At 39.3% G+C, this 27,922-nt stretch overlaps 1 protein-coding gene across 12 annotated transcripts in view; it reads right to left on the bottom strand.

The window, feature by feature from the left end:
* The window catches only part of LOC133380132 (teneurin-2), a 995,941-nt gene that overhangs the window by 870,822 nt on the left and 97,197 nt on the right, over positions 1 to 27,922 (bottom strand). For 6 of the 12 annotated variants that reach the window (XM_061616779.1, XM_061616780.1, XM_061616789.1 and 3 more), the window contains exon 1: positions 25,027 to 25,389. The exons of 3 other annotated variants lie outside the window; for them this stretch is intronic. In XM_061616779.1, coding sequence (XP_061472763.1) covers positions 25,027 to 25,108 — 82 coding nt within the window. In that variant the 5' untranslated portion in view covers positions 25,109 to 25,389. Of the gene's footprint in view, positions 1 to 8,094; positions 8,714 to 25,026; positions 25,390 to 27,922 lie in introns of those variants that run through there. 3 more of the 12 variants (XM_061616781.1, XM_061616784.1, XM_061616782.1) reach the window with 2 other exon arrangements.

The following is a 27,922-nucleotide window of genomic DNA, read 5'->3' as shown; positions in this document are numbered from 1 at the left end:
TGTTGTGCTCCAAAGCTATTTTGTCAGCTTGTCAGGCAAGTTGAGCTAAGTCACCTGCACTTATTACATAACAATATGGCAAAGTCCTACTCAAAACCCTTTCCAAGTGTGTGGCGGGATGTTAAGTTGCTATCAGGTCAACCTACCACAAAGGCTGTAGCATAAAATCAATAATAATATAATTCTATGACTACACATCAAATAAAGCAAAGAAGAAATCGATTCAGCAGTGATATTTCCTAAATACTATCAAGCTTTCTAAGTACTGACATTTGTTCTGCCAAATTTGTTGTCCAAACTTTTGTTCTCCCAAAATTTTAAGAAGGTGTCAAGAATATGCATGGATATTTAAGAACATAAGAACATAAGAAGAGCCTGCTGGATCAGGCCAGTGGCCCATCTAGTCCAGCATCCTGTTCTCACAGTGGCCAACCAGGTGCCTGGGGGAAGCCCGCAAGCAGGACCCGAGTGCAAGAACATTCTCCCCTCCTGAGGCTTCCGGCAACTGGTTTTCAGAAGCATGCTGCCTCTGCCTAGGGTGGCACAGCACAGCCATCACGGCTAGTAGCCATTGATAGCCCTGTCCTCCATGAATTTGTCTAATCTTCTTTTAAAGCCGTCCAAGATGGTGGCCATTACTGCATCTTGTGGGAGCAAATTCCATAGTTTAACTATGCGCTGAGTAAAGAAGTACTTCCTTTTGTCTGTCCTGAATCTTCCAACATTCAGCTTCTTTGAATGTCCACGAGTTCTAGTATTATGAGAGAGGGAGAAGAACTTTTCTCTATCCACTTTCTCAATGCCATGCATAATTTTATACACTTCTATCATGTCTCCTCTGACCCGCCTTTTCTCTAAACTAAAAAGCCCCAAATGCTGCAACCTTTCCTCGTAAGGGAGTCGCTCCATCCCCTTGATCATTCTGGTTGCCCTCTTCTGAACCTTTTCCAACTCTATAATATCCTTTCTGAGATGAGGCGACCAGAACTGTACACAGTATTCCAAATGCGGCCGCACCATAGATTTATACAACGGCATTATGATATCGGCTGTTTTATTTTCAATACCTTTCCTAATGATCCCTAGCATGGAATTTGCCTTTTTCACAGCTGCCGCACACTGGGTCGACATTTTCATCGTGCTGTCCACTACAACCCCGAGGTCTCTCTCCTGGTCAGTCACTGCCAGTTCAGACCCCATGAGCGTATATGTGAAATTCAGATTTTTTGCTCCAATATGCATAATTTTACACTTGTTTATATTGAACTGCATTTGCCATTTTTCCGCCCATTCACTCAGTTTGGAGAGATCTTTTTGGAGCTCTTCGCAATCCCTTTTTGTTTTAACAATCCTGAACAATTTAGTGTCGTCAGCAAACTTGGACACTTCACTGCTCACTCCTAATTCTAGGTCATTAATGAACAAGTTGAAAAGTACAGGTCCCAATACCGATCCTTGAGGGACTCCACTTTCTACAGCCCTCCATTGGGAGAACTGTCCGTTTATTCCTACTCTCTGCTTTCTGCTTCTTAACCAATTCCTTATCCACAAGAGGACCTCTCCTCTTATTCCATGACTGCTAAGCTTCCTCAGAAGCCTTTGGTGAGGTACCTTGTCAAACGCTTTTTGAAAGTCTAAGTACACTATGTCCACTGGATCACCTCTATCTATATGCTTGTTGACACGCTCAAAGAATTCTAATAGGTTACTGAGACAGGACTTTCCCTTGCAGAAGCCATGCTGGCTCTGCTTCAGCAAGGCTTGTTCTTCTATGTGCTTAGTTAATCTAGCTTTAATAATACTTTCTACCAGTTTTCCAGGGACAGAAGTTAAGCTAACTGGCCTGTAATTTCCGGGATCCCCTCTGGATCCCTTTTTGAAGATTGGCATTACATTTGCCACTTTCCAGTCCTCAGGCACGGAGGAGGACCCGAGGGACAAGTTACATATTTTAGTTAGCAGATCAGCAATTTCACATTTGAGTTCTTTGAGAACTCTCGGGTGGATGCCATCCGGGCCCGGTGATTTGTCAGTTTTTATATTGTCCATTAAGCCTAGAACTTCCTCTCTCGTTACCACTATTTGTCTCAGTTCCTCAGAATCCCTTCCTGCAAATGTTAGTTCAGGTTCAGGGATCTGCCCTATATCTTCCACTGTGAAGACAGATGCAAAGAATTCATTTAGCTTCTCTGCAATCTCCTTATCGTTCTTTAGTACACCTTTGACTCCCTTATCATCCAAGGGTCCAATCGCCTCCCTAGATGGTCTCCTGCTTTGAATGTATTTATAGAATTTTTTGTTGTTGGTTTTTATGTTCTTACATACCAAGAATGTTCTTGCATACCAAGAATGAAATAATTGGGGGGGGGGGAGAATATGCAATGTAATGAACGTAATATAATGACAACTTATGTTTCTGTAATAGTCTCTCTACACGTATGAACATGTATCAGTCACTTGCCCAAAACAAATGGTGTACATTCCTTTGTGCATCATGACAAATGTTATTGTATTTCATCTGGGTCTTTCTTAACTCTGATTATTTCATTTCATTTTTTATGTTTATAGTATTTTTGGCTTTTCTAAGATGATGAGAACCAGTTTGTGGACTCTCCAGGCCCCAATGAAAACAGCAGAATAACTGCCCATTTCTTACATTCTACTGACCTCTAGAGACTATGTGTGATTATATATTGATATATATGCACACATTTGTGTATAATCATAAATATCAGATCAAAAGGAATTTAGGCATACATTTACACACTATAAATGTGAAGTAATATACACACACTTCCTAAATACACTAAGGCAAGACAACACTTATAAACATTAATTCTCTTCTACAGTAGGAGCAATATAAGAATCTCCTATGGGAAACAAACTCTGTATATCTGGAAACTCAGCAATATATTGATTAGCAGTTTAACAAATTATTTGACTTCACTTACCAACTATATGTTTTACACTTTTAAGAATTAAGGTATTCTCAAATTGTATTAACCATTTCTTCAGTGTATGAAATATTTTCTGAGTAAAAGGAATATGTGTGAGATATATAACAAGTAGTTGTCAGTGCTTTTTAGACAAGGTAAGATACTGTGTCAGTCTCTGCCGTGATGCTTTGATGGCATCTGCGGAAGACCCTTACAGTGTGGTATCAATTATTAACCAAAGAGAAACAGTGAGAAATGTCAGTAAGAGATTCTATGGCATGCCCATAATACAGTCTTACCAAAGTGAAGTTTGATATCCATAACTATCTGGGGATGTAGGTCAGATTATATTTCTACACTTGTACTAAAAGCCAGACTATATTTCTACACTTGTACTAAAATATATACAATAGATGTTCTTTTGTATATGACAAAATTCCAATTAGGTAAATAAAAATGTTCAGCTAAAATGCATCACAAATGAATATGATGAATATGTTTTTACAAATTCAAATGTATGTTCTGTTGAAGCATATGATTAACACAAATTCTGAACGCTAGCAAACCATGTTAATAAATTTCCACTACAATGCTCTGAAATTTACCAATGCATTGTTCAACATGATAAACACTATCACAAAAGAAAACAAAAAACATTCATTAGTGTTTTTTCCATATTAAAACAACTGGATTCTAGTAGTTCTAGATTTCATAATACTTTTCTTTGCATCAGGTTGTTACAAAGTTTTACATCATACTGAACATTGTAATGCATGATGTAAATTTTGCATGACCTATGAGCAGCTGTGAGATGCCTGCAGAATAAAAGTTTAGTGAGAGCAATACAAATTGAAAATGTTAACTGAATCTTAAAACCTTTAAGATTGTCATATTTGGATGTCCAAAAACCTTCACAGATGTACAGAAACACTCCCAAAATTGAGCTAATACTCAAGTGTTTAAAAACAAGTTTTACTTTTTTAAAAGCTCTTAATGAAAAAAAATCCTTTCAGGGTTGCCTTTTAAACATCCATTTTAAAAAGCCGTTGTGTAAAGCATGAGTGATAGGAGCACTACACTTCTTCTGAAGGCATAACATGACAATTTAAAACAGAAGAACCTAAGTTTTATACACGCACCCCTTAAAAATCATACAGCACAATCCATGGGGAAGCCCCACTTGAATGAATAGGTACAGAACAGTATCAGGAACATTATGTGGCTAGATTCCTATGTATCTATGCCATTTAAAGCCTAGAATTTATGTTCCATGCATTATGTATTAGCATTAATGATAGAAAGTCATCAACAGCTGTGTTATAGATATCTCAATGTATTTCTGAAACAAGATCCTGAATAAAGTTATATTTTGATCTGTCTGATACAGAATTAAATAACTATCACTAGGCCTTGATTTTTTTCCTAGTGAATGTGAGAACATTAAGCATGCAAATAAAAATAAATATTCAGGATTTCATCATGCCAATACGTAAATAATTCTCACTTTTACCCTAGCAAGTTTTCCATGAACTTGTAATGTAGGACAACTTCAAGAAGTGTATTATAAAAGTCACAAAAACATCTGAAAGCGAAACAAATCAAAGTACTTTCTATTCTAATACTTGAAATCTGCATTTGTCACATTATTTTATAACATTTAGAGAGACAAAAAAGCCATCTCTATACATCTTTCTATAAAACTATCCCACATATTTTTATGGGACAACACCAAACCAGAAATTTACTTCAGGGTAAACCTAGTTTCAATACAAATGCCCTGTCCATATATATGCAAGCTGAATCATTACCAGGGTTTTTTTTAAATTAAAACTATCATCCTGCAATTGTGCATATGAAGATATAGAGCTGTTAAAAAGGTCTCACAGAGATAATATAAAAAGCTATAAAACAAATAGTTTTGATATTTGTAATCCCCATATGTTTCAAAGTGCTCATAGTTTAATTAAGACATTTTAAATATATTCATTATTAATTTTTCAGTCTAGTATAATAGAAAAACAAAGGCCTATACACATGCAAGAAGATGGTATCTGTGATTCAACAGCTTATTAATCCAAGGAGTTAAATCCAACAAGTTCTTGAAAGCTGTTAACTACACAGAGCCAGGAATCACAAAGTATGGCTTAGAAAAGCAACATACTATTATATTTAAATATCCGGTATCTGTTCTATATTTAAAACAATTCTTCACTGTTTTGATTCTGATGGTTTCGTGATCAATGCCAAAAATAAATATTCCCACAGATAGAGGTCAGTGGTTGCCTGAAATTGCATCAGTAAGTGGCTGTATACTAAAACTCTCTGGGTTTGCTCTGTCATGTTATCACTGATTATAAGTACAGGAAAGAGTTGCAGCATAGGACACCACAGTATGCACTATACAAATTTCCCCTCTATCCACTTAAGTTACTCTTTTTCATTATGAAATCCAGCTTTTGTTTCTTACTCCATTTTATGTTCCATTGACAATACTGTAGTGTCATTTGTAAAACTCTTGGATATAGATTCTTTCTATTAGTAACTGATGCTTTCTGATTGTTTTACAGATTACTCTGTTAAGCACTGATGATTTACCAGGAAGACAACTGTCAGTGAATTTCAATTCTATTAATTTAATGGCTGCAAATTTTTAATTTCTTAATATTTTACTTGGCACTGGCAACCAGCGCACATTTTTATAATGAATCTGGGTACTATTCTTTTAAGAGTGTGCCATTTCAGCTCTTCTTCATAGAAAATTTGCATGTTAAAGGGCTTTAGTATTCAGTGATGAAATGTTCTGCATAGTAATGTACAGTAAACTGATTTTACAATTTAAAATAGCAGACGTGCTATGTGCCTAGCAGAACTGTGATAATTCCAGTAAGTGTGGCTGCAGCTTTAATAACACCCTATAGAATGCTATGAAAATGTAACAATCTCACATTACTCTTCAATCAGCAGCCTACATACACAGTATCAGCAATGTTTAAGATTTTTTCTTGAGCTTTTATATTCCCATTGCACTTCTTTCTCCTCCTGCCTCTTGCAACAAATAAAATGTTTCCTTTGCTCTACAGCAGCATCTACTGGATTATCTGCAAACTGCTTCAGTTCATATTAATCACACTGTTAATGTTGAGAAGGAAGTTAGCATCTATCTGCCAAGAGGGTGGGGGAGGAGAGAGCTATGAATGAAATGAAATTTTGTTTGGAAACGGAGGCTTTACTATTGCCGTTGGGTATAAACTAGCAGTGTTAGAAGTATTAGCCTTCCACATCTGTCTTTTGAGTGATATCGATTGTGCATTACTCATTACAGGTTAGCTTTTGTTTTATAAATTCTGTTAGTACAATACAAAACACTTTAAATGATTTGGTTCCACACAACTTTATTGTACAAAAGATATTATAAATCACATCCTGTATTATTTGGCTGTAATTAATATGAAGTAAAATTAAAGTAGTTAGCTTCAAAAAAATTAAAGTAGGTATAGCCACATCACCTTCCATCGGTTTAAACTGCAATAAGCCGTATACAACTTTGAATGTTTTGCAATATATTCCATTTTTTATGCTCTATCCAATCTATTTCATTTGTTTGCTTGAAATGGCAAGTTTCATACAGGGAACTGCCATATAATGGGTGTGTGCAGTTACATTTCTATACATTGATGGGGAATCATACTCCTTGGGGGGTTCAGTTCTATTAACAGAGTCATTGTGGCTCACTGTTACATGTTTTGCATAGTTTATTATACCACAAGATAAGTGATGATGTATTGTTATGTATACAAGAACAGAATGCAGTTGTAATGACACACATTTTGTTTAAAATATTAATTTTCCATGTTATTATTTGCAATACTATTGTCTACCTTCAAAATGATCTTTATTCCACGGAAAGGCACTATGGTAACTTTTTGTATACTCTCTTGCAAAAACAGTTTAATTTATTATTCTGATCTTAACGATACCTCAACTGGCTTTTAATTTTCCTCCTTTTAGTTCTTCATTGAAGAGATATCTAGATCTTAGGGGGAAGGAGGACGGAAACCAGTAAAGAATGCATCAGTTGCCAATAGAATTCCAAATATCTCTATCAAGTTGGAGTATTCTTACACTAAAAACTATTTTACACACATGCGGGAAATGCAAAATACAGATAATTACTTCAAACAAGGACTCCCAAACTGCTAAATATCCTGGCAGCTGTGAACTTTACAAGGCAATTAAGCAGTATGTGGCTGTTACATTTAATTGTGAGATTAGTTTCAGCCTTTCTATCCTACCTACCTCCCCCCACCCCTAAACATTTTAAGGGCCTAGCTATGAAACCAAGGCCATTGTATGGCACATAATTGCATTTCACATTCACCAATCCAAAGTTCAGACCTTCTGACTGATAATTAGGTTCTTTATGTGAAGCCGTTATACAGGAAGTCCTTTATTATAATCCAGGTGCACTCCTTAGCAGCACTTTCAGAGTTAACTCCATTTGACATCTGACATTAAACTACTATTGTAATATGGCAATTGCTTGCTAAATTTGGGTGCTGTTTATGTAGTTTGGTAACCTGTTTCACTGTACATGGTACTTGGTGCCTATTTATTGAAAAAGTTAGCATGCAATGGGGTGCATAAGACTTTGGAAGGTGTCTCATCATTTACCAGCTATGCTGGACAAGCATAGTCTCGCCACCATCTAGCCTGAACTCACCATGCATGCACAGTTAGACTAAACCCCTACTGGAAAGCACTTAAGATTAATTGGACAACAAACGGCAAAAAGCCTGCTACCTGCAAGGCTGCAAGCCCAGAAGCTGGAATTGTACCCTGAGATTTCCCCAAGCGCTGGATTTAACGTGTTGCCAAAGTCCTGCCTTTCACTAGAGCAGCATTTGTATTTGGTCCACACTGAATACAAAACGCAAAGAAAAGCATTCCTTGCAAATGCAGCTGCCACACAAGCCCATTTGCAATTGAATCTGTATCATGCTCCAATTCATCAACATTACTACAGGTACTTTGCATCGCAGACAAAAGAAAACTAGCACAAGATCCTCGCTACCAGCCACTAAAGATCCTTTCTTGAGTGCAAAATGACTAAAATGGATTAAGCTACTCCGCCAAACCCTCCGATTCAGGCACTTCTTACCTGCTTCGGTGGAAGCCTTCCTTCCCTTGTTAGCAGTATGAAGCATCTCTAGCCTTCCCAGTCCTTGCCACCGCTCGCAGATTGCACGGCTTCCTTTTTTCCGAGAAAATTCTTATTGAAAGTGATTAGTTTTTGTTGTCCCTTTTAAGTCCCTCCTGCGGGAAGGAGCAGGAGAGCGATGTGATGCCGCCTATTAATCTTTTGCAAGAGTGAAAAGGCAGAAAAGGAGCGCTCGATCAAACTGAGCTTCACACATGACTAAAACTCGCCCGAGAGGCTGCTAGCTCTGGCTTAAAGCACCACTAGGCGTGAGTGTAAGAACAGAGAAGAGGGGAGAGTCAATGGAATGTGACAACGTATGTGCATCAAAGACGAGAAAAAGAGAACAATGGGGGAAAGGAAGAGAGAGGCAGCGCGGCGGAGAATAAGCAGGAAAGCAATACGGAGGAGTTGCAAGGAGAGGGCTTGCAGGATAAGGCAAAGGCGTCTAGCATCTTCTGTTTACCTCTCACTGAGCATGACATCCTTTCTCCCTCACATTCAGCGCACATTCTTCTGTCTCCTAGGTTTGAAAACGGAGCCAGAGTCACCATGTGTGCTGCTCTCACCTCGCGGGCATTTCCCTGTGCAGGGATAAGCAGGCACAACAACAATTCGTCCTAGAATACATTTGCATGCAATTTTCGTTCACATGTTCGTTTGAACTGCCTCCCCACCTCCCTCTAAAAGTGAACTGCTAATTTCTACCTCAATTTACAATGAGGTTTAACTGGCAGATGGAACTCTACTTATAACTACTGACAAACTGCCACGGGTAAACAAAAGCCTGAACAAATGCTTAATGCTGCTAATTGAATTTGCACTGTAACAAAAAAAAAAAATCACTGCTATGGCAGACATTTTCCTCTGTTGTTCACACTGTTATTTTTATTTTGTAATAAAGTGGTGGTGGGGAGTTGTGATTAAGAAACAACAATATGCCAAATCACTCAACCATTAGATTGGATTTAGAATTGAGAAATCTGAATACCAATTTAATCTGAGAACTAGATTTAGAATTTCAGCTTTGTACCATAAACTACATTCCAAAATGTGAAATTCACATTTACAGCAGATTCCTATACCTATACTGAAACTAAAGAACACACATAAATAGGGGTACAGAGCAACAGCTGGTAGCCCACATTTCCTGTCTGCATACCAACCTGCAGTTATAGGGCAGGTTGTTGAACCAAAAAGCTGGTTCATTCACACATGTTATTTTTAGGGGGGAAACACAAAGGGCCTTGCTGGATCAAACCAAAGGCCTTCTAATCTGGCACTGTTTCCCTCCCCAAAATATAGTTCCTACTCAGTCACCACCAGTTCAGAACCCATTAGAATGTGTGTGAAATTAAGATATTTTTGTCCCAGTATGCATCACTTTACACTATCTTACACTGAACAGCATTTACCATTTTACTCCCTATTCACTCAGCTTGCAGAGATCCTTCTGGACCTCCTCGCAGCAATCCCTTTTTGTTTTAACCACCCAGAACAATTTAGTATCATGAGCAAATGTGGCTAAATTTTGATACTTTAAGAACAAGTTTAAAGTTAGATGTCTCAACAATCCCTTGAAAGAACTGCCCATTTATTTCTACCCTCTTCCTATTTCTTAACCAATTACTGATCCAGAAGAGGACCTCTCCTCTTATACCATGACTGTTAAGCTTACTTAGGAGTCTTGGTTGAGAGATCTTATCAAAAGCTTTTTGAAAGTTTAAATACACAGTGTCAGTATCATGTTTATCTGTAGGCATGTTGATACTAGAAGCCTAAAATATAAGTAAGACAGAACTTACACTTACAGAAGCCATGCTGGTTCTGCTTCTGCAAGACTTGTTCTTCTATATGCTTTGTAATTCTGTGTTTAACAATGCTTTCCACTAGTTTTTCCAGAACATATGTAAAGCTAACTGCCTAGTAATTTAAAGGATCCCACTGGTTCCCTTTTTAAAAAGTGTTTCCAGACCCCAGGTATGGAAGGGTGAGCTTAAGGACAAGATAGGTATTTTTCTTAGCAGATCAATTTCATATTTGAGTTCTTTAAGAACTCTTGGGTGGATGCCATCCACACCCAGTGATTTACCAGTTTTTAGCTTGTCAATAAGGCTTAGAAGTTTGCATCTTGTCACCAATATTTGCTTCAGTTCCTCAGGCTTCCTCCCTGTATAAGTTAGTTCAGGCACAAGAATCTGCCTTATATCTTCCACTGTGAAGATGGATAGAAAGACTTTATTCTGTTTCTCTGCAATCTCCCTTTTCTACTTTTAGCAAACCTTTCACTCTTATCATCCAAAAGTTCAGCCACCTCTTTAGTTGGTCTCCTGATACTAAAGTATTTTTTTAAAAATATTGTTCTTTATGTTTCAGCAATGTACTAATTCTTTCTTAACATCCACTACTGTCTGCTTGCATTTCTTTTGACAAAGTTTGGGTTCCTTTGTGTTTACTTCATTTGGAGAAGACTTCCACTTTCTATCTTGCCTTGAATAGTTTCTTTGACTCTCTTGTCTAACCATTATGGCATCCTCTTGGCCCTGGTGGTATCTTTCCTGACCTGCAGTATACATTATAGCTGAAATTTTTGTACTATTGTCTATCTTATTGTATTTTAAATATATTGTATGCTGCCTGAGGACTTTGGATAACAGGTGAAATGGATCATTTTTTCACAGATCCTTAAAAAACTGCACACTGGCTACCTATTAGCTTCAATGTTTAATTTAAGGTGTTAATATTGGTGTACAGAAACCCTAAATGGTTTAGGATCCAAGTACTCTCAGAATATTTGCCAGGCTGAGCCTTAAGGCCCTGGTTGTGATCCTACTTACAACAGTGATTCATGATGTGAGGATCCAAGTCAAGGCCTCCTTTGTTGTAGTGCCCCAGTTGTAGAACTTCCATCTCATTGCAGATATGCTGGCCCTTCGGTGACATCGGCAACTATTACAGACTAATATTTTGTGACAGGCATTTGGCAATAGATGAGCCTATGAGTTACTATGTCTGCAGCATAATTTTGTATCTTGTTAGAAATCTGATTGTTTTGATTGATTTTATCATCTGTAGTTTGCTATCAACATGTTCCATGACTATTAACTCCTCCCCAGCACTATTAGCCTATTTAACCAAAGTGTAACATCTGCAACCTTCACACCATACAGGCAAGTCACCATGTGGTCTACAAATTTATCTCTCTGTGTTTATACTGATTGAATTACCCACCACGAGGAACTCACCCAAGAAGAATGTCCTTAGTATGAAACATTATCAGTTCATACCCAGTAGGTTCCTTTCTAAGGGATCATTACTTTTTTCCTCAGAGTGACACCTCCTTCCCTGAGACCATCACTCTCGATGTCAGCTGAGGAGCTGTCACCCTGGAAGTCCACAAACATTAATGCCTTTCTCAGCTTTTCCAGGTCCTCAAGGGAACAAACATCTTCTCTGGGATCCAGAAGTTCATTGCAGCAACCACACATCCATGACTCCTGCCCTTTAAAAAGGAAGAGGGTGGACTTTCCTGGCCTCATTGTCCTGTTGCTCCTTGTCACAAGCATTTAACTCGTCTGTGTACTTAACTGTTTACCTTGATGTTTTGTTACAGTTGCTGAGATACTTCATCATCTGGGGCACTCCTTGTACTCATAGAGCTGGGCTGCCTGACAAGCCTTACTTTTATATCCCTGGCAGAATTTCCCCAACCAATGAGATTGAGGGTCTTCTTTTTTAAAAAAATAGGGTGCGTGGATTAACTACTGGACGGCCTTTCCCAGGTTCAAGGAATAAAACAAAACTATAGCTGTTATATCAATAAATGCATTTCAACAAAACATTCAATAGTTGCTTTCTATCATCAGTTCCAAATAGGTCAATCTTGCACCTTGTTTGGAAGGGAGTGAAAGAGGAGCAAATGTGACCTCCATATGAAGTCCATTCCAGGAGCTTGTGGCAATTACAATAAAGGCCCTGCCCTTACCTGTTGATGATTTTACTTCAGGTAACAAAGATAAACATAGCAAAACCTTATGACCTACTGGGAGTTCACAAATGGAGAAACATTGTTAGTTCCAGTGTACGGTTTGAAACCACCAGCACTGTGAAGAGGCATGGAAGAATTTAGGCAGACGATGCAGTTGTTGCAAAGCAATTTCAATGTGTGCTTACTTACTTCCCCATATGTATCAAGAGATCAGATCTTCAAAGGCCAACACCATGTAAGTTACAGTGCATTACAGTGGTATCCATTGGGTTACGTAGATAACCATGACACCACGTACCATGTTGACAGCATTTAGGTGATGACCTCTGTACGCAAAGAGACAGTAGTGGATCCAATACCACAGATCAAACCAACTTATCAAGTAAGAAATAAAATGATGAGAAACCATGTGTTACCCTGTCCACAGCAAATGAGTGAAGAAACCAAGTAAACCCAGTAAGCCTCATAAAACCAGCCTTGTTATGTGCCTCCAAGTCGACTACGACTTACGGCGACCCTATGAATCAGTGACCTCCAAGAGCATCTGTCATGAACCAGCCTGTTCAGATCTTGTAAGTTCAGGTCTGTGGCTTCCTTTATGGAATCAGTCCATCTCTTATTTGGCCTTCCTCTTTTTCTACTCCCTTCTGTTTTTCCCACCATGATTGTATTTTCTAGTGAATCATGTCTTCTCATGATGTGTCCAAAGTATGATAACCTCTGTTTCATCATTTTAGCTTCTAGTGACAGTTCTGGTTTAATTTGTTCTAACACCCAATTATTTGTCTTTTTCGCAGTCCATGGTATCCGCAAAGCTCTCCTCCAACACCACATTTCAAATGAGTTGATTTTTCTCTTATCTGCTTTTTTCACTGTCCAACTTTCACATCCATACATAGAGATCGGAAATACCATGGTCTCAATGATCCTGACTTTGGTGTTCAGTGATACATCTTTGCATTTGACGACCTTTTCTAGTACTCTCATAGCTGCCCTCCCCAGTCCTAGCCTTCTTCTGATTTCTTGACTATGGTCTCCATTTTGGTTAATGACTGTGCCGAGGTACTGATAATCCTTGACAAGTTCAATGTCCTCATTGTCAACTTTAAAGTTGCATAAATCTTCTGTTATCATTACTTTAGTCTTTTTGACATTCAGCTGTAGTCCTGCTTTTGTGCTTTCCTCTTTAACTTTCATCAGCATTCGTTTCAAATCATTACTGGTTTCTGCTAGTAGTATGGTATCGTCTGCATATCTTAAATTATTGATACTTCTTCCAATTTTCACACCTTCATCTTGGTCCAATCCTGCTTTCTGTATGATATGTTCTGCATATAGATTAAATAAATAGGGTGATAAAATACACCCCTGTCTCACACCCTTTCCAATGGGGAACCAATCGGTTTCTCCATATTCTGTCCTTACAGTAGCCCTTGTGCAGAGTATAGGTTGCGCATCAGGACAATCAGATGCTGTGGCACCGCCATTTCTTTTAAAGCATTCCATAGTTTTTCATGATCTACACAGTCAAAGGCTTTGCTGTAATCTATACAGCACAGGGTGATTTTCTTCTGAAACTCCTTGGTCCATTCCATTATCCAATGTATGTTTGCAATATGATCTCTGGTGTCTCTTCCCTTTCTAAATCCAGCTTGGACGTCTGGCATTTCTCGCTCCATATATGGTAAGCACCTTTGTTGTAGAATCTTGAGCATTACTTGCATGGGATATTAAGGCAATACAGTGGGACCCAACTCATATGGCGGGTTACGTTCCGGACCTCCACTGTAAAGCGAAAACCGCTGTAAAGTGGAACCCATTGAATAGAATGGTGCATGATGCCCGAAAACCGCCATAAAAGCGGAGCAAGCACCGTATGAGTGGGGCTTTAGTCTAATTGTGTCTAATTGAAACTGCTGTATTAGCGAATCACTATAAAGCAAAGCGCCGTAAAGCGGGGCCCTACTGTAGTTCAATAATTACTGCATTCCCTGGGATCCCCTTTCTTTGGAATTGGGATGTATATGGAACGCTTCCAGTCTGCGGCATTCGATTTGATAGACAGGAACGCTCTGTGGCATAAGTTGCACAAACTGAACATTGACCTGCGTCTTTTACAGTTAATTCGCACTTTATATGCTGATACATTTGCTCTGGTAAGAACTCCCTTTTCTGGAGCCCTCTCTGACCCGATCAAGGTAGAGAGAGGTGTCAAGCAAGGATGCCTGTTAGCCCCCCTGCTTTTTAACCTGTTTTTAAATGACAGTATCCCTTTCTTATCAGGACCTCAATTTTTTTCCCCTTCAATTGGCCAAAGGAAAGTCTCGACACTTCTTTACGCCGATGACATGGTCCTCCTTTCCATAGTCCCTATCGGCCTCAGAAAGCTGTTGAGATCTCTACAGACCTATTGTACAAAGGAAAACCTGAATATAAACTATGCTAAAACTAAAGTTTTAGTATTTGGGAAGAAATTCCAAGGCCATTGCTGGTATATAGCTGAACACCAGCTAGAGCAACCCCGGGAATTCAAATATCTGGGAATTTATTTCTCGGACACTCTCTCCTGGCAATACCATCGACAATATACTAAACTGCTTGCATCTAAGACAGTAGGGGCAATACTAAAATTCTTTCGCACTATGGGTGGCAATCAGATCCAACCAGCATTAAAAATTTATAATGCCAAGGTGATTGCACAGATCTTATATGGAGTCTCCGTTTGGGGTTGGGATAATCACACTGTAAAAGCCCTAGAAACAATACAAAACAGCTTCCTCAGACGCTTACTATCTCTCCCGATGGGAACCTCAGCAGCAATGATGCGTGCTGAGACTGGCTTCCCTCCCCTTATAGCACATATACATTACACTCTTTTGAAGTTTCTAAAATCTCCTAAAGAGTCTCAGTCTAGGGTACTACTCCAGTTATGCCTTAATCACTCTTTTGCCTTTGACCTATGGGGCTCTAAGCTAAATAACTTGCTATCTACATACCATCTCTCACCATTGGAGTTTAATTTAGATTTAAACAACAAATCTCTACGTGAACGAATATTCCATCACTCCCTGAAATTAGATATGCTAACTATTACCAATTCAAAGGTTTCTCCCTGGTTCTGGCGTTTTAAACTTGTTCCTCAATGCTCTACTTACCTCACACAACCTATACCCTTTGCCCTTAGACAGGCATTTACAGCCTTACTTTTTTTCCCCTTCCAAATGCTGACAGGGAAGGCCGATTAGCTGGTGTTCCCAAGGATCAAAGGATTTGTGTCTGTGGTTCTCCCATACTGGAGGACCTCCCTCATGTATTGCTCTATTGTCCAATATATACTCAACCTAGATCTAGATTCCTTAAGAAATGGCTAGACATTCCCTGGCTTATCTCATCTGATGAAAAAATTATATTCTTAATGGCAGATCATAACCGAGAAGTAACTTATAATGTTTCCCTTTTCATAATAGTGGCCAGAAAACTTCGGACAAATTACATCAAATATCACCTAGGCAATATTTTTTTATTGTATTTATATTGTGTTTGTACTGTATTTTTTACTGTTTTACTTGCGTCGGCCTATGGCCCTGCATTTCAATTTAATAAATAAAGTCTGTGGGCCATTCTTTAGTTTTCCATATTTCTTCACAGATTTTTGTCAAAATTTGGACAGATTCAGTCTCAGTGGCTTGTAGCAACTCTATTGGTATGCCATCTATTCCTGGTGATTTGTTTCTTCCAAGTATTTTAAGAGCAGCTTTCACCTCGCATTCTAAAATTTCTGGTTCTTCATCATATGGTTCCTCCGTGAATGAATCTGTCATCCTTGCATCTCTTGTATAGAGTTCTTCAGTGTATTGCTTCCATCTTCCTTTTATTTCATCTCGGTCAATCAGTGTGTTCCCCTGTTGATTATTCAACATCCCTACTCTTGGTTTAAATTTCCCTTTCATTTCTGTAATCTTTTGGAACACAGCTCTTGTTCTACCCTTTTTGTTGTGTGGCCTTGGAAAAATCTGCTGAGTATTGGACAAATGAATATCTCCTGACTTCACAGCAGAGGTGTTATAAAATCTTGATTTCAAATGATGATTACACTATGCGGAATGATACAATAAAAAAAGAAGGAAAACCTCCTGTTTTTGTAGCTCAGTGAGTGGATTCAGATACTCATCTGCAGTGAAGACACTATTGGTAACTATGTAGTAATTGCAACCACATAGAGAGATACTTATGTTGCTGGATGCTCCAGGTAATGAGATGAGTGAGTATTACTGGATTCCCACCAAATGGATGTGGTAGAAGAGTACTCTTGCATCAGAAGATAGACAACTGGTTCGCCGTACACATGCAGCTATCCTGTTGTGAGTTTATAAACAGCAATCACACTGCAGATTGCCATTTGAATTAACCTAATGAACAATCATCTTTCCAAGACTCCTTTCTGATGATTTCCATACAGCTGATTTGACTATTTCATTTCCCTAGAGACAGAATGATTGTCTTCTATTGTAGCCACTATATGAAACAAACCAAAACCATTTCTGCTTTTTGTGATAGCCAACAGGAGCAATATAATGTGCTCTTCCATTGGAGTTCATACCTTCTGAATTTGTGAGTACCCACTTTATTTTTGTGTCACACAACAAGTATTTTCCCAAAGGTTTATCACTGTAGCACTTCCTTATATCAGCCTTTCCCAACCTTTGGATCCCCAGATGTTGCTGGACTACAACTCCCATCAGTCCCAGCCAGCATGGCCAATCGTCAAAGGTGATGGGAGCTGTAGTCCAGCAACATCTGGGGACCCAAAGTTTGGGAATGGCTGCCTATCCCAATAATGAATTGTCATTTGAAGTAAACTTGTCCATCCAAATTTTGGAGAGAGGGGCTTCCAATGTCCCCAAAGTTATCTTCCTTAAGTTTATTTAGCCTAATAAGAGATAGATACACAGGGAAAACTCTGTGGCTAGCCTATGCTAAGGAAGTCTGTGAGGGGTCACATCTATTTTATTTTATTTATTTATTTATTTATTAAATTTCTATACCGCCCCATAGCTGAAGCTCTCTGGGTGGTGCACAACAGTCAAACATCAAATACAATAGGCTACATATAAACAATGTAAAACTTTCTTTAAACTTACTTTAAACTTTAAATTTAGATTGCTAATACAGCTTCTAGATGCATGCTGAAATTTACCAATCCAGCATGACTACTATTTCAACAGTAGAAAACGTTACTTGGATGAGTAAATTATCTTTGTGAGGAAAGAGAACATGAACTGACCCAAAGAGGTTATGTGCCCAGAGTTACATGAATATATTCAAGTTATTTTTCTTCTTTAAATGTGCTTGGAGTTAAACTTTCTCCAGCATCATTATTGAGCCATGCAAAAGCTATCCCACAGCACATTAGAATAACTATTACAGAACAAAATTTAGTAATAATGGCATTTTCCATGGAAATGTAAATAATTGGTTTCAAACCCAAGCCTCATGTAAGTTTCCCTAGCTCTAGAGAAACAACTAATCAAAGGTTTCTCTCACCATCACCTTAGAAAAACCAATTATAAGGCAAGTCTAACACTTAAGAGAAAGACCTCCTGCTTCCTTCTCTCCATTCTCTTACCAACTAAGCTCTCTCATTTCTTTAGTCTTTCTATAGACTAATGCTGTGATACTGAACTTGCAAAATTTAGGGGGTTTGGTTAGGCTTCTCAAACATGCAATTTTCCAAGAGCACAAGGAAACATCTAGTAGTAATCAGTTTCTGCTCGATACTCAACTTAAGTGCTGACCAATGAACCAGATTTCTTGGGCAAAATATACCTCTGCCATGTCCAATAGCATATCTGATTATTATTATTCAAGTGGAGTACTTACAGCCTGTGACAGTGTAAGAAGTGGCATTTATTCACAGCAATAGATATTGAGCCCTGACTGCATACTTGAAAGCCAAATTTAGCTGTCTGACTATGCAAAGTACATGGCCCCAGGTAAATGCCATGAAGTACAGATTCAGTGATTTAAACTTAATTCTCCCCCTGCAGATGGGAAATCCCAGAATCCCCAGCTAGTTCTTGAAAACAGTATCATCCTGCAATGGGACCTAAGACCACAATAACGTATGTTTCATATTATTTTCATTTATCTTTCAGTCAGGGATCCTAACAGCTTGCACAGTATATTCTTTAACTAGAAAGGAGATTAGGACAGAGAAGAAATGCCATTTAAACTGAATACTGACTCATTTGGGAAATTCAGAAATTGTATGTCTACATCCAAAACAAGGGTGCTGAGTGCTTACATTTTACTCAAAGACAGCTGTTTGTCTTTTGTTGTTATATCCAATTGTGATATAAGGCTCTTTGATCCAGTGGAGGTTTCTCTTGCTGGAAAAAGGGGAGGATAATTTTTGCACATTCTCTCTTTGTTCACTAGCCCCCTGCACCACTTCCAAGCTGTTCCAAAGATCTCCCAACCCTCTGTAGCAGACAGGGGGAAGGGGTTCCGGGGGGGGGGAGAATCAGCAAAAATAGCCTCATAACAGGATACAAACCTTTTTAAAGAATAGAATCAATAAAAATGTCACTAAATTGTCTATTTAGTCTTCTTAACAGGTAAGAAAGCCAAGAAGGAATAGCTGTTAGTTGATGAATACTGGGTGACTTTGTCTCTCAGCTAACCTACCTTACAGGGTAGTTGTGAAGATAATATAGGGAGGGAGAGCACCATTATGCCACCTTAAGCTCCTTTGAGGAAAGATGGGATATAATTGCAATAAAGGAAGGAAGGAACAGCAAACAAATGGCCTGGTTTGCACATAATGCTAAGCTCTGCTTTATTTAACAAACCATGAGATAACTACAAGTTGTCTCGCAAATGATAGAACAAACCATGACCTTTCTCTTCAAATGTTGCTTTGCTTTCTAGGTGCTCTTGTGCCTTTGTATGTTGCTCAGCATCTGGGATGGGATGGCCAAACAAACTATGGTTAAAAAGGATGCTACAAAATGCCAAGCCATAGTTAAAACAAACTTAAGGTTCGTAAGCCAATAACAAGCCAACACTGATATGTTGGTAGTAAATAAACCATAGTTTAACAAACCAGACCACTAAGTGTTAAAAAATGGCACAGATGCTATAACTCCAAAAGATTTCCCTTCCCCGTTCATTAAAAAAAAACAAGGTACTGCTTTAGAAACCAATACTATGAGGACGTTTGCTGTAAATTATTTGATCTAAAGATTAATATTTGTGTCAAACACCTGTAATGTACATGATGGCCAAGTAGTAAATTATTTAAAATGTAATGAAGCAGAGTTTGTGCATGATGCACTAATAAAAGAAAAAAGGAGGTTGATAAGAACAAAATCTTTATCCTGAATTTACTTCAAGTACAAACTGATAATCTTCCATTCCATCTATCTTTTAAGGGCAGAACTATAGTGTTGTGCGCCACCCCAATCTCTGAAACTTCCAGAGGTTCCTGCACTTTCCCAGGGTTTGGTTCCTTTGGAAAGAAGGCCAGCAGAGACTGTGGTGGCTTATAGGATATATGTTTTTTATTTACACACACTCCAACTTCAGCTTAAGATGGAGGGGTTACAGTATTATCGGTCCATAAGATCTTGCACCCCATTGCCCATAGCTTTGGGGGTCCTGAGAGCAAGCAAGCCTCTCTGCCTGTCTCCCTAGTTCCCAGCTTCTCCAGACTAGACTAAAAACACAAGACTCTCCTTGGCTTCTGGGGGGGGGGGCTTCATCTGAAAGAATTCCAGTAGGTTCCTTTGGATATGCAGATTGACCATTCAGCAAGTCCATTAACTCACAGGCTCACTTAACAAAAGAAATAGCCTGACCAGTAGTGCAGGTTTCTTGCTTCAGATTACAGGCTTGAAGGGGACACCAAGAAATCATCTATCTCATCCCTCAATCCCATAAAAATATGTTAAAAGAAAGCAAGTTTCCCAATCCCATGTTTTGCTTGGCCAGCACTTATTGAACAATAGATCACATGCAAGGGCAAATAGTGAGATGAAAATGGTACATAACCAACCTACCAAATTATTCTTCAGTAAAATCCTCAGTCCTTTTTAATTGTTATTTTTCCCCAGCCAGTCTTCTAAACTGGAAGTAAGCTCAGCTGATGTAAAAATGATCCAACTATAACATTTAAAGGGGAGAATCTTAAGGCAGGTAAGTGGCTAAGCATCCTTTCACATCCCACCGCTCATCACAATTTTACCTTACAAATGTGTCTGTTTTGTGTTACCTTGGCAAACATGGGGTTGCCAAGGTAACATGTAGTTCTCCTTTAACTGTGTAGCTCAATACATAGTTTTGCCCAATAGTTTAGTAACAGTACTAGATGCCTCAGCCAATAGGAATCCAGATGTTTGGTTAAAAATTAATATAGCATAGCTATGAAATATGCTTGATAAGATCATAGTACTAAATAATAACTTTTTAGTCATAGGGTTTCTCATAAATGTCTGTAGAAAGTCACCAATCCTTTCAAAAATTGGCGATACAGTGCAGAGCAAGAACAACACTAAATAAAAAAAGTTTGTATTTCTTCAAATATTTACTTCTCCCAGTGGAATTGCTAGATTTAGCTCCGGTGAAAGTTGATGACTGAGTATATAATGTCTCTTCCACTCAGCTGAATTCAGGCATTGGTGAACTATTTGGTAGTTATTATGAGTGTTTTTCAACACTGTAAATTCAGAAGCATCAGAGCAGAAGCTTTACAGTAAACACAGTTTGTGACATATTCAGCAAGATTTTTTAAAACTATAACATGAAAAATATCCCTATAGCCTCAGTCTACAAACCATGAACATGAGGTGAGTCAGACTGACTCTGTTGTAACAGCACAATTATAGGCTTATAAGATTATACAGCACCTACCACACTGTTGGTGCTATATTATATATTAAATAGTTTTTTTTTTAAGAAACTTAATATAGGAAGTTAACTCTGGTCCCTGTATTGTGGCAGAAATGTGGAGCCTACTTGCAGATACTTCTTGGGAACAAGGGCTCCAGGCAATGATTATAATGCACATAACTGGCTCAGCACATAGTTCAGCCTGATGGTACACATGGAGACCACAGGTATGGAAACTATTTTATAGGGCTAGTCCATATGGCAAATCACTTTCATGAGTTATGACCATCCATGGAGGTCCATGTCATGTGGAAGTGTTAATTAGCAACCTCTGTGTCGCTGCTTTTACAGACAGTGCAGCTCACAGCCAACTGTAGCTTCCCAGCACACCAGCAAACAGTGGGAAAGATTCACATTAATGGCTAGATGTAGTCTTACTGAGCTAATCATTCTTGAAGAAATAAAACTGCAACAATATTTCTCTTGTGCAATGAAGTCCTTACATCTAGTGAGATGCATGGGGATGGGGTACTTCTCAAACTGTGTTCCACAAAACCATGACATTCCTCAAAGCAGTCCAAGGAGTTCTGAAAAGAAAAAAGGTTTGATGGCGGACAAGGTTGCACAAGTGTGATTTCCACTGAGCTGCAGCTATGGACATGAAATGCACTACTCAAGCAATTGTCCTGGAAATTCCTTCCCTTTATTTCCTGCCCTCACTGCATTTTCCAAGGTTAGATTTGGCTGTGGCCAGCGGGACAGCGCAAGCAGAGCGCGTTGCTTAAAGCAACACCAGCATGCATTGCTGCCAGTTGCCAACAAGGGCAAGGGCTGTGCTGCAGGGACCTTGGTCCAGGCTCCCTGTTACCTCATTCCTCTCAGTAACCGGCAGTGATATGCAGTCCTGCACGGCCAGATAAGCAAGTCCTCCCTGCCTATACTGCACTTCACGCATTTCTCATGGGAAAGCTTTTGTCCCCCTCTTAGCACCTTCCATTGAGCTGCAGCCTGGCAGCAAGGGTTAAATATGCTGTACTTTTAACACTGACAGAGAGATAAGAACTCTTTCTGATAAGAACTGAAGCTATAAGGATGACAAATTAAACAAAGGTTTCTCTCATCAAAGGAGATCAGGAGTGCGACAGCAACATTTTTATAAGTCTCAAAGTTGCTGCTTCTAAAAGTAGCTGCTCTGGCTGACTCTCTTGCTTGCTCTCCCAATAATCAACTCCTACCTTCCTTTTTAAAATCATTTCAAAATATTTTACTGCAAGCATTATACTGAAGTATTGTTTGAAATGAAGCATGCCACCAGTACAAAAAGTTTGACAACCAGAGCTGTCGTAAGCGGAACAACTGGACAATAAACAAATTCTTCCTATTTTGTGTCTTGAGTACTTCTGAATTGGCAGCAGTTATTGTGAATTGCCACCTTTAAACATAGCTGCATGAGAGAAAGCTACTGCACATTCCAGTTATTTAACACACAATGTACAGTGCCTGGCACAATTACACTTTCATCCAAAGTTCTATAATGACTTCTGTCTCCCACATGAACGCACTGAACTATTAAGATATTCCCCTGAGCTTTCTCTTCGGTTTCCCTACCTTCAAAAATATGGAGGGCGAAGTCAGTCCCTTTTCAGTTATGTAGTGTAGTGGTTAGAGTGTTGGACTATGACCTGGGAGACCAGGGTTTGAATCCCCACAAGGCCATGAAACTCACTGGGTGACCTTGGGCCACTCGCTGTCTCTCAGCCTCAGAGGACGGCAATGGTAAACCACCTCTGAATACCGCTTACCATGAAAACCCTGTTCATAGGGTCGCCATAAGTCGGAATCGACTTGAAGGCAGGCCATAGGCCCAGACTTTGGAATGCTCTCTGCAGGGAAGCTTGCCTGGTGCCAAGCCTAATGTCTTTTAGATACCAGCTGAAGACCTTTTTTTTTTTCCCCCAAGACCTTTCATATTACTTTTTGCTGTTCTTGTTCTACACTATTTTATAATGTCTTTACTGTTTTCTTATACAGCCACAAGAGTGGCTGTATACTATAGCCAGCGGGGATTTTCCACATTCCACAATGTTAAACTGAAAAAAACAACCCATGCCACTGTGATGCTTTCCATAAGCTCATTTCAAAACAAAACCTTACAAATCTTATAGTCCTGAACTCAGAAATGCTTGCTTAACAACAGTCTCAATTTTCATGGTGATACACAAAACAGTCAGAGAGAATAGACAGTTCAAAGTGTAAAAAGGGGGGGGGAACAGAGCCCTTTTGGACTTTTTTCTCTCAGAGTTCTCTTAATATGTTGAAATTCGTTAAAAATCAACCATGCTCACAGAGCACCTGTAATCCTAATACTGACCTTGTCCCATACTCTGACCTTCATCTTCTGCAGTTTCAAAGTTAAAAAAATGTCTGGCTGAGGAAGGGGGAAGATGGCTGCTGGCAGGCTGGTCCACTAGCGAGCTCTGGAGCTCATACCCACCTTGCCTCTTTTTTTGCTATCTTTAGAGATATTCTTTGGAAATTTTTATTCTGGAACCTAACAGCATCAACAACACCTATTTTTTGAAGGCTATGGAACCATTTTATCAGCAAGAAAACAGACTCTTTATCAGCCGGTGAGTCACAACTCTGCTTCGCATTACTAACTCAAGGAATATAATTTACCATAACAAAATCTAAGGATTCCTAAGATAAAACTACTTAGCCTTGGAGTCGACAATTTATAATTATACCTCCGTTCATCTTAGAGTTTAAAAGGCAAACCTTATAGTTTTTAAAATGGTTCAAACAAGGAAAAGATGTTATGAACATGACCATAAATCAGACCAGGTTTTGGAAGAATCTGGGAATGGGGATCAACAGCTTAAAATTACAAACTTCTTTTTACCAACCAAAGCGGATAAGACAAAGAGAAATGCGTCACGATCTATTGAGAAAACCCCTTCCCAAATCGAAACAGAACAATTCTGTACCTGCTTGAGTGAGGAATTCCAGGCAAGGGATGACCCAGAAATTATACAAAGCCTGGTGTATGGAACATCCACAGATCCCCTTTTTGGGCAGACGCATACACCTAGTCTGATCAACTCTCTGCTGCAGGTACCTGAAAGCAAGGAGACGCCATCTTCCTCTCTGTACAAGGACACTGACTTACATTCCCCCTTAGACATTCTGTCTACTGTGCATGCTACAGACATCGACAGCCAGACTCCCGTTTTTACTCAATCACAGCCTTCTTCTGCCTGCTCTACAGAAGTTACTGAAACCAAATTGGCACAAATTGGCCAAAAACTACTTCTAACTGGCCAAAAATGTCTGCAGCTACAATTAGCCATTGTGGCAAAAGAGACTGAAAACATCAAAGTTTTTTTGGAAGAAACAAACAACCTTCTAAAATCATTTATGGAAGAACTATCCAAACTATATTTGAGCCTAAACTACACTCTTCCCCCCCACAAAACAACAACAACACTGAAGTGTGCAAACATAAAGAAACCTCGTATTGCACCTAAGGAGAAAAAATCCAAAAACATAAAAAATTACAAACCGCCAAGGAGTAAGAAGATGAACTTTCAGAAACTTTTTAAAGTACTTAAAGCTCAACAGCAAACAGCTTCGCAAACAAAGAATTTATCTGCTTCATCGACAGCGAGAACACCCCCTAGATCTTATTGCAAAGCCTTACCAGAAAGCAAAAAAAGTCCAAATCTCCCAGAGCTACTTACTCACCCCAACCCGAGGTCCTATAGCGGAATATGCTCTACCAATAACAAGATTTCACGACGAGAGAATACAAATGGGAATTGGCTTCTCAAATATAATTCAAACAAACTTGCACTGCTGAATCTTCCTCTTCTTAACATCAAAGAAAAAGTAAACATCAGGAAGCAAAGAGTGTGTTACGCCCTCCTGTCGTTAGGTGTAATGGATTTACGGCCTGACGATATCTCGTATGTGGAATTCCTTTACAACCCCTCAACAAAAACGTCTGCTTTACTTACCTTTAAATCGGCTGAGACAACAGCACGGATAATTGCAAATAAATCCCTTCTCAGCTACCATGGAATATCCGTTCAGAGACATTTCACAAACCTGGCCAGTCCAATTTCCTTGTTCACAAAGAGAACTCCAACAACAAACCTTATCTCTTCACATGAGAGGAGGAAGTTTTCCTCGAACAGCAGCAAAAATATATCAAACTCTGGAAACTTGGATCCATTCCTGGAACAGCTTCCTCTTAAAAGCACATTAAACATGAACTGCTCTTCTCTATCATTAGGACCAACTATGCTGGAAAAGAATTTATCCCCTTTGACTCCCCCAGCACAAGAAACATTAAACTTTGAAACACTTAACTCCATAAACTCTGATCTTATTATTTTGGATGAAGTAAGCTCCTCCCCACCACCAGCTCCCATTTTCGTTCCGTTACAGTCACCTCCTTCTCTGGTAAACAGTAAGGAAAATCAAGATCTTGCATTTGACTTTGCTTGTGAGGGAGAGGAGGAACTATTAAATAGTTTCCATACATTCACTGAGAATGAACAAAGTGAGGTCATAAACAAAATGCAGAATCTGTTAAACAATCTAAGGGCAAAAAGGACATGTTCCAGATACTTGGAGGACTATGAACTGAACTCACCATCCAGCATTCAAGTTTCTCCTCTGAAAGTTCCCTTAAAGGTACTGCCACATTGTTACTCAAATGTCTGTAGACCTAGCACAATATGTGATGTGATTGTACATGAGGTTCCTGAACTGACTTGACAACCCTTATTAAATTCTAAAAACCCGATTCTATCCTGTGAATCTCCTGAAAAAATGGTAAACCCTCATTTCAGGACATCACAGCACTCACTATGCAAATCTTATACAGCAAAGGAAATCTCTCATCCTACGAATCCAATTATTAATGCATGCCAGGTTTCTGTTCTCTCACCTAATTTTACATTCCACCTTCTCTCCTGGAACATTGCAGGGTGGAATGCCAAACAAAAAATTCCTGACTTTATTACTTTTCTGAACAAATTTGACTTAATTTTCTTACAGGAGACGTGGTGTACCCTTAAATTAATAGTGGATGGTTTCTCTTGTTCATGTTTACCAGCGACCTATTCCCAACCCAGTTCCAAAGGCAGACCCAAAGGAGGCCTAGCCATACTCATCTCTACTTCTGTAACAGCTCGCTCTATAAGTTTAACCCCTTGTAAAAACATTGCACAGGCTGTTTTATTATCTTTTAGCACATTTTCTCTTCTGTTAGTAAATGTTTATATTCCCCCTCATGCCTCTCGGGCACAAATTGACTGTGACTGGGACGTTCTTACCAATTATCTAACATCACTCGAGGCTAAATTCCCCAAAGCGCCTCTCATTGTTATGGGTGATTTCAACGCCAGGTCTGGCCCCCACAATGATGCGCTATTTGCTTCAAACCTCTGGGGGGGCGAGGACACCGCCCCATACCTCCCAGGCTATGCTAGGACTTCCAAGGACCCCAAGATAAATTATGGTGGAATATGTTTATACCGATTCCTTGCTAGACACAGCCTAATAATGTTGAACGGTCATAAGCAGATAGATTCATGTGCGGAATTTACCTACATCTCTGGCCTCAGGTGCAGTGTCATCGATTACGCCTTGATCTCGCATTCCCTGTTCAGGTTTATTTTGGACTTTTCTGTCGGCTCCAGACAGGATAGTGATCACCTTCCCCTTACCTTTTCCTTTTACCTACCAGAACGCGGTCACTTGCTCCTTACCCATAAACCAATGGCAAATCTAATCCACCCTACTCATAAAAGGACATTTTGGACTCCCACAGTAGCCGCTAATGTGGCCTTATTTCTCACTTCCCCCTCTGCCCTGTCCTTACAGAGGGAGATCATGCATGCTTCTGATTCATATTTAGCGTCAATAGCGTATAACTCCTTAATTACCAAACTTAAAGCCTCTATTATCCCACCATCTTCTTCCTTCAGGGCTCCTCCTACCACTGGTTTTCCCAGATGGTTTGATAAGGACTGTCTTGATGCTAAGAAACAGCTGAGACGGCTATACCTTCAATATCGACACCAAAATTTAACCACCCTCCCCCCTGAGTATTTTATTATCAAAAAATACTACAAGCATATGATAGTCATCAAAAAAAGGCAGGTGATGCACGAAGATTGGGAAGCCTTAATTCAAGCCTCCAGATCAAATAATTCGAAGTGTTTTTGGGAGCTGATTTCTGGTTCTATGAGCCCACTAAATCCGGCCCCTTGCCACATTTCCCCATACCTCTGGGAGAAATATTTTTCTGCAAACAACGAGACTGTAAATGCTGTTTCCTTTATTGATAATTTAACAAATCTTCCCACTTGGCCACCTGTAACCCAAAAAGAAATTATTGATTTGATTGCTAGTTTGAAATCCGGCAAAGCTCCTGGACCTGATAACATACTTTCTGAAATGTTGAAGGCGCACCAAGCATGGTGGGCCCCTCTTCTAGCAAATTTCTTTACTCTGATCAATAATTCCGGATGCTTCCCTGAGTCTTGGCTTGAATCCATAGTTATCCCTATATTTAAAAAAGGGAACAAAGAGGACCCAGCAAATTACCGCCCAATTAGCCTCCTTTCCATTATTGGCAAACTATATGCCTGCTACTTAAAAGAGAGACTCTCATCTTGGTTGGAGGAGGATAATATCCTTGGGAGGGAGCAGGCAGCTTTCCGGAAAGGTAGGTCTGGGATAGAACACTGTGTGATTTTAAATCACTTAGCTGAAAAATACAAGAACCGCTGGGGTAACGGCCTGTTTGTTGCCTTTGTCGACTTGAAATCGGCTTTTGATTCCATCCCTAGGGAGATACTATGGGCGAAACTCGCAAAATCTACGATCGACAAGAGACTC

The sequence above is a fragment of the Rhineura floridana genome, chromosome 3, assembly GCF_030035675.1.
Source record: "Rhineura floridana isolate rRhiFlo1 chromosome 3, rRhiFlo1.hap2, whole genome shotgun sequence".
Taxonomy (NCBI): domain Eukaryota; kingdom Metazoa; phylum Chordata; class Lepidosauria; order Squamata; family Rhineuridae; genus Rhineura; species Rhineura floridana.
This window is presented reverse-complemented; position numbering and strand designations above follow the sequence as displayed.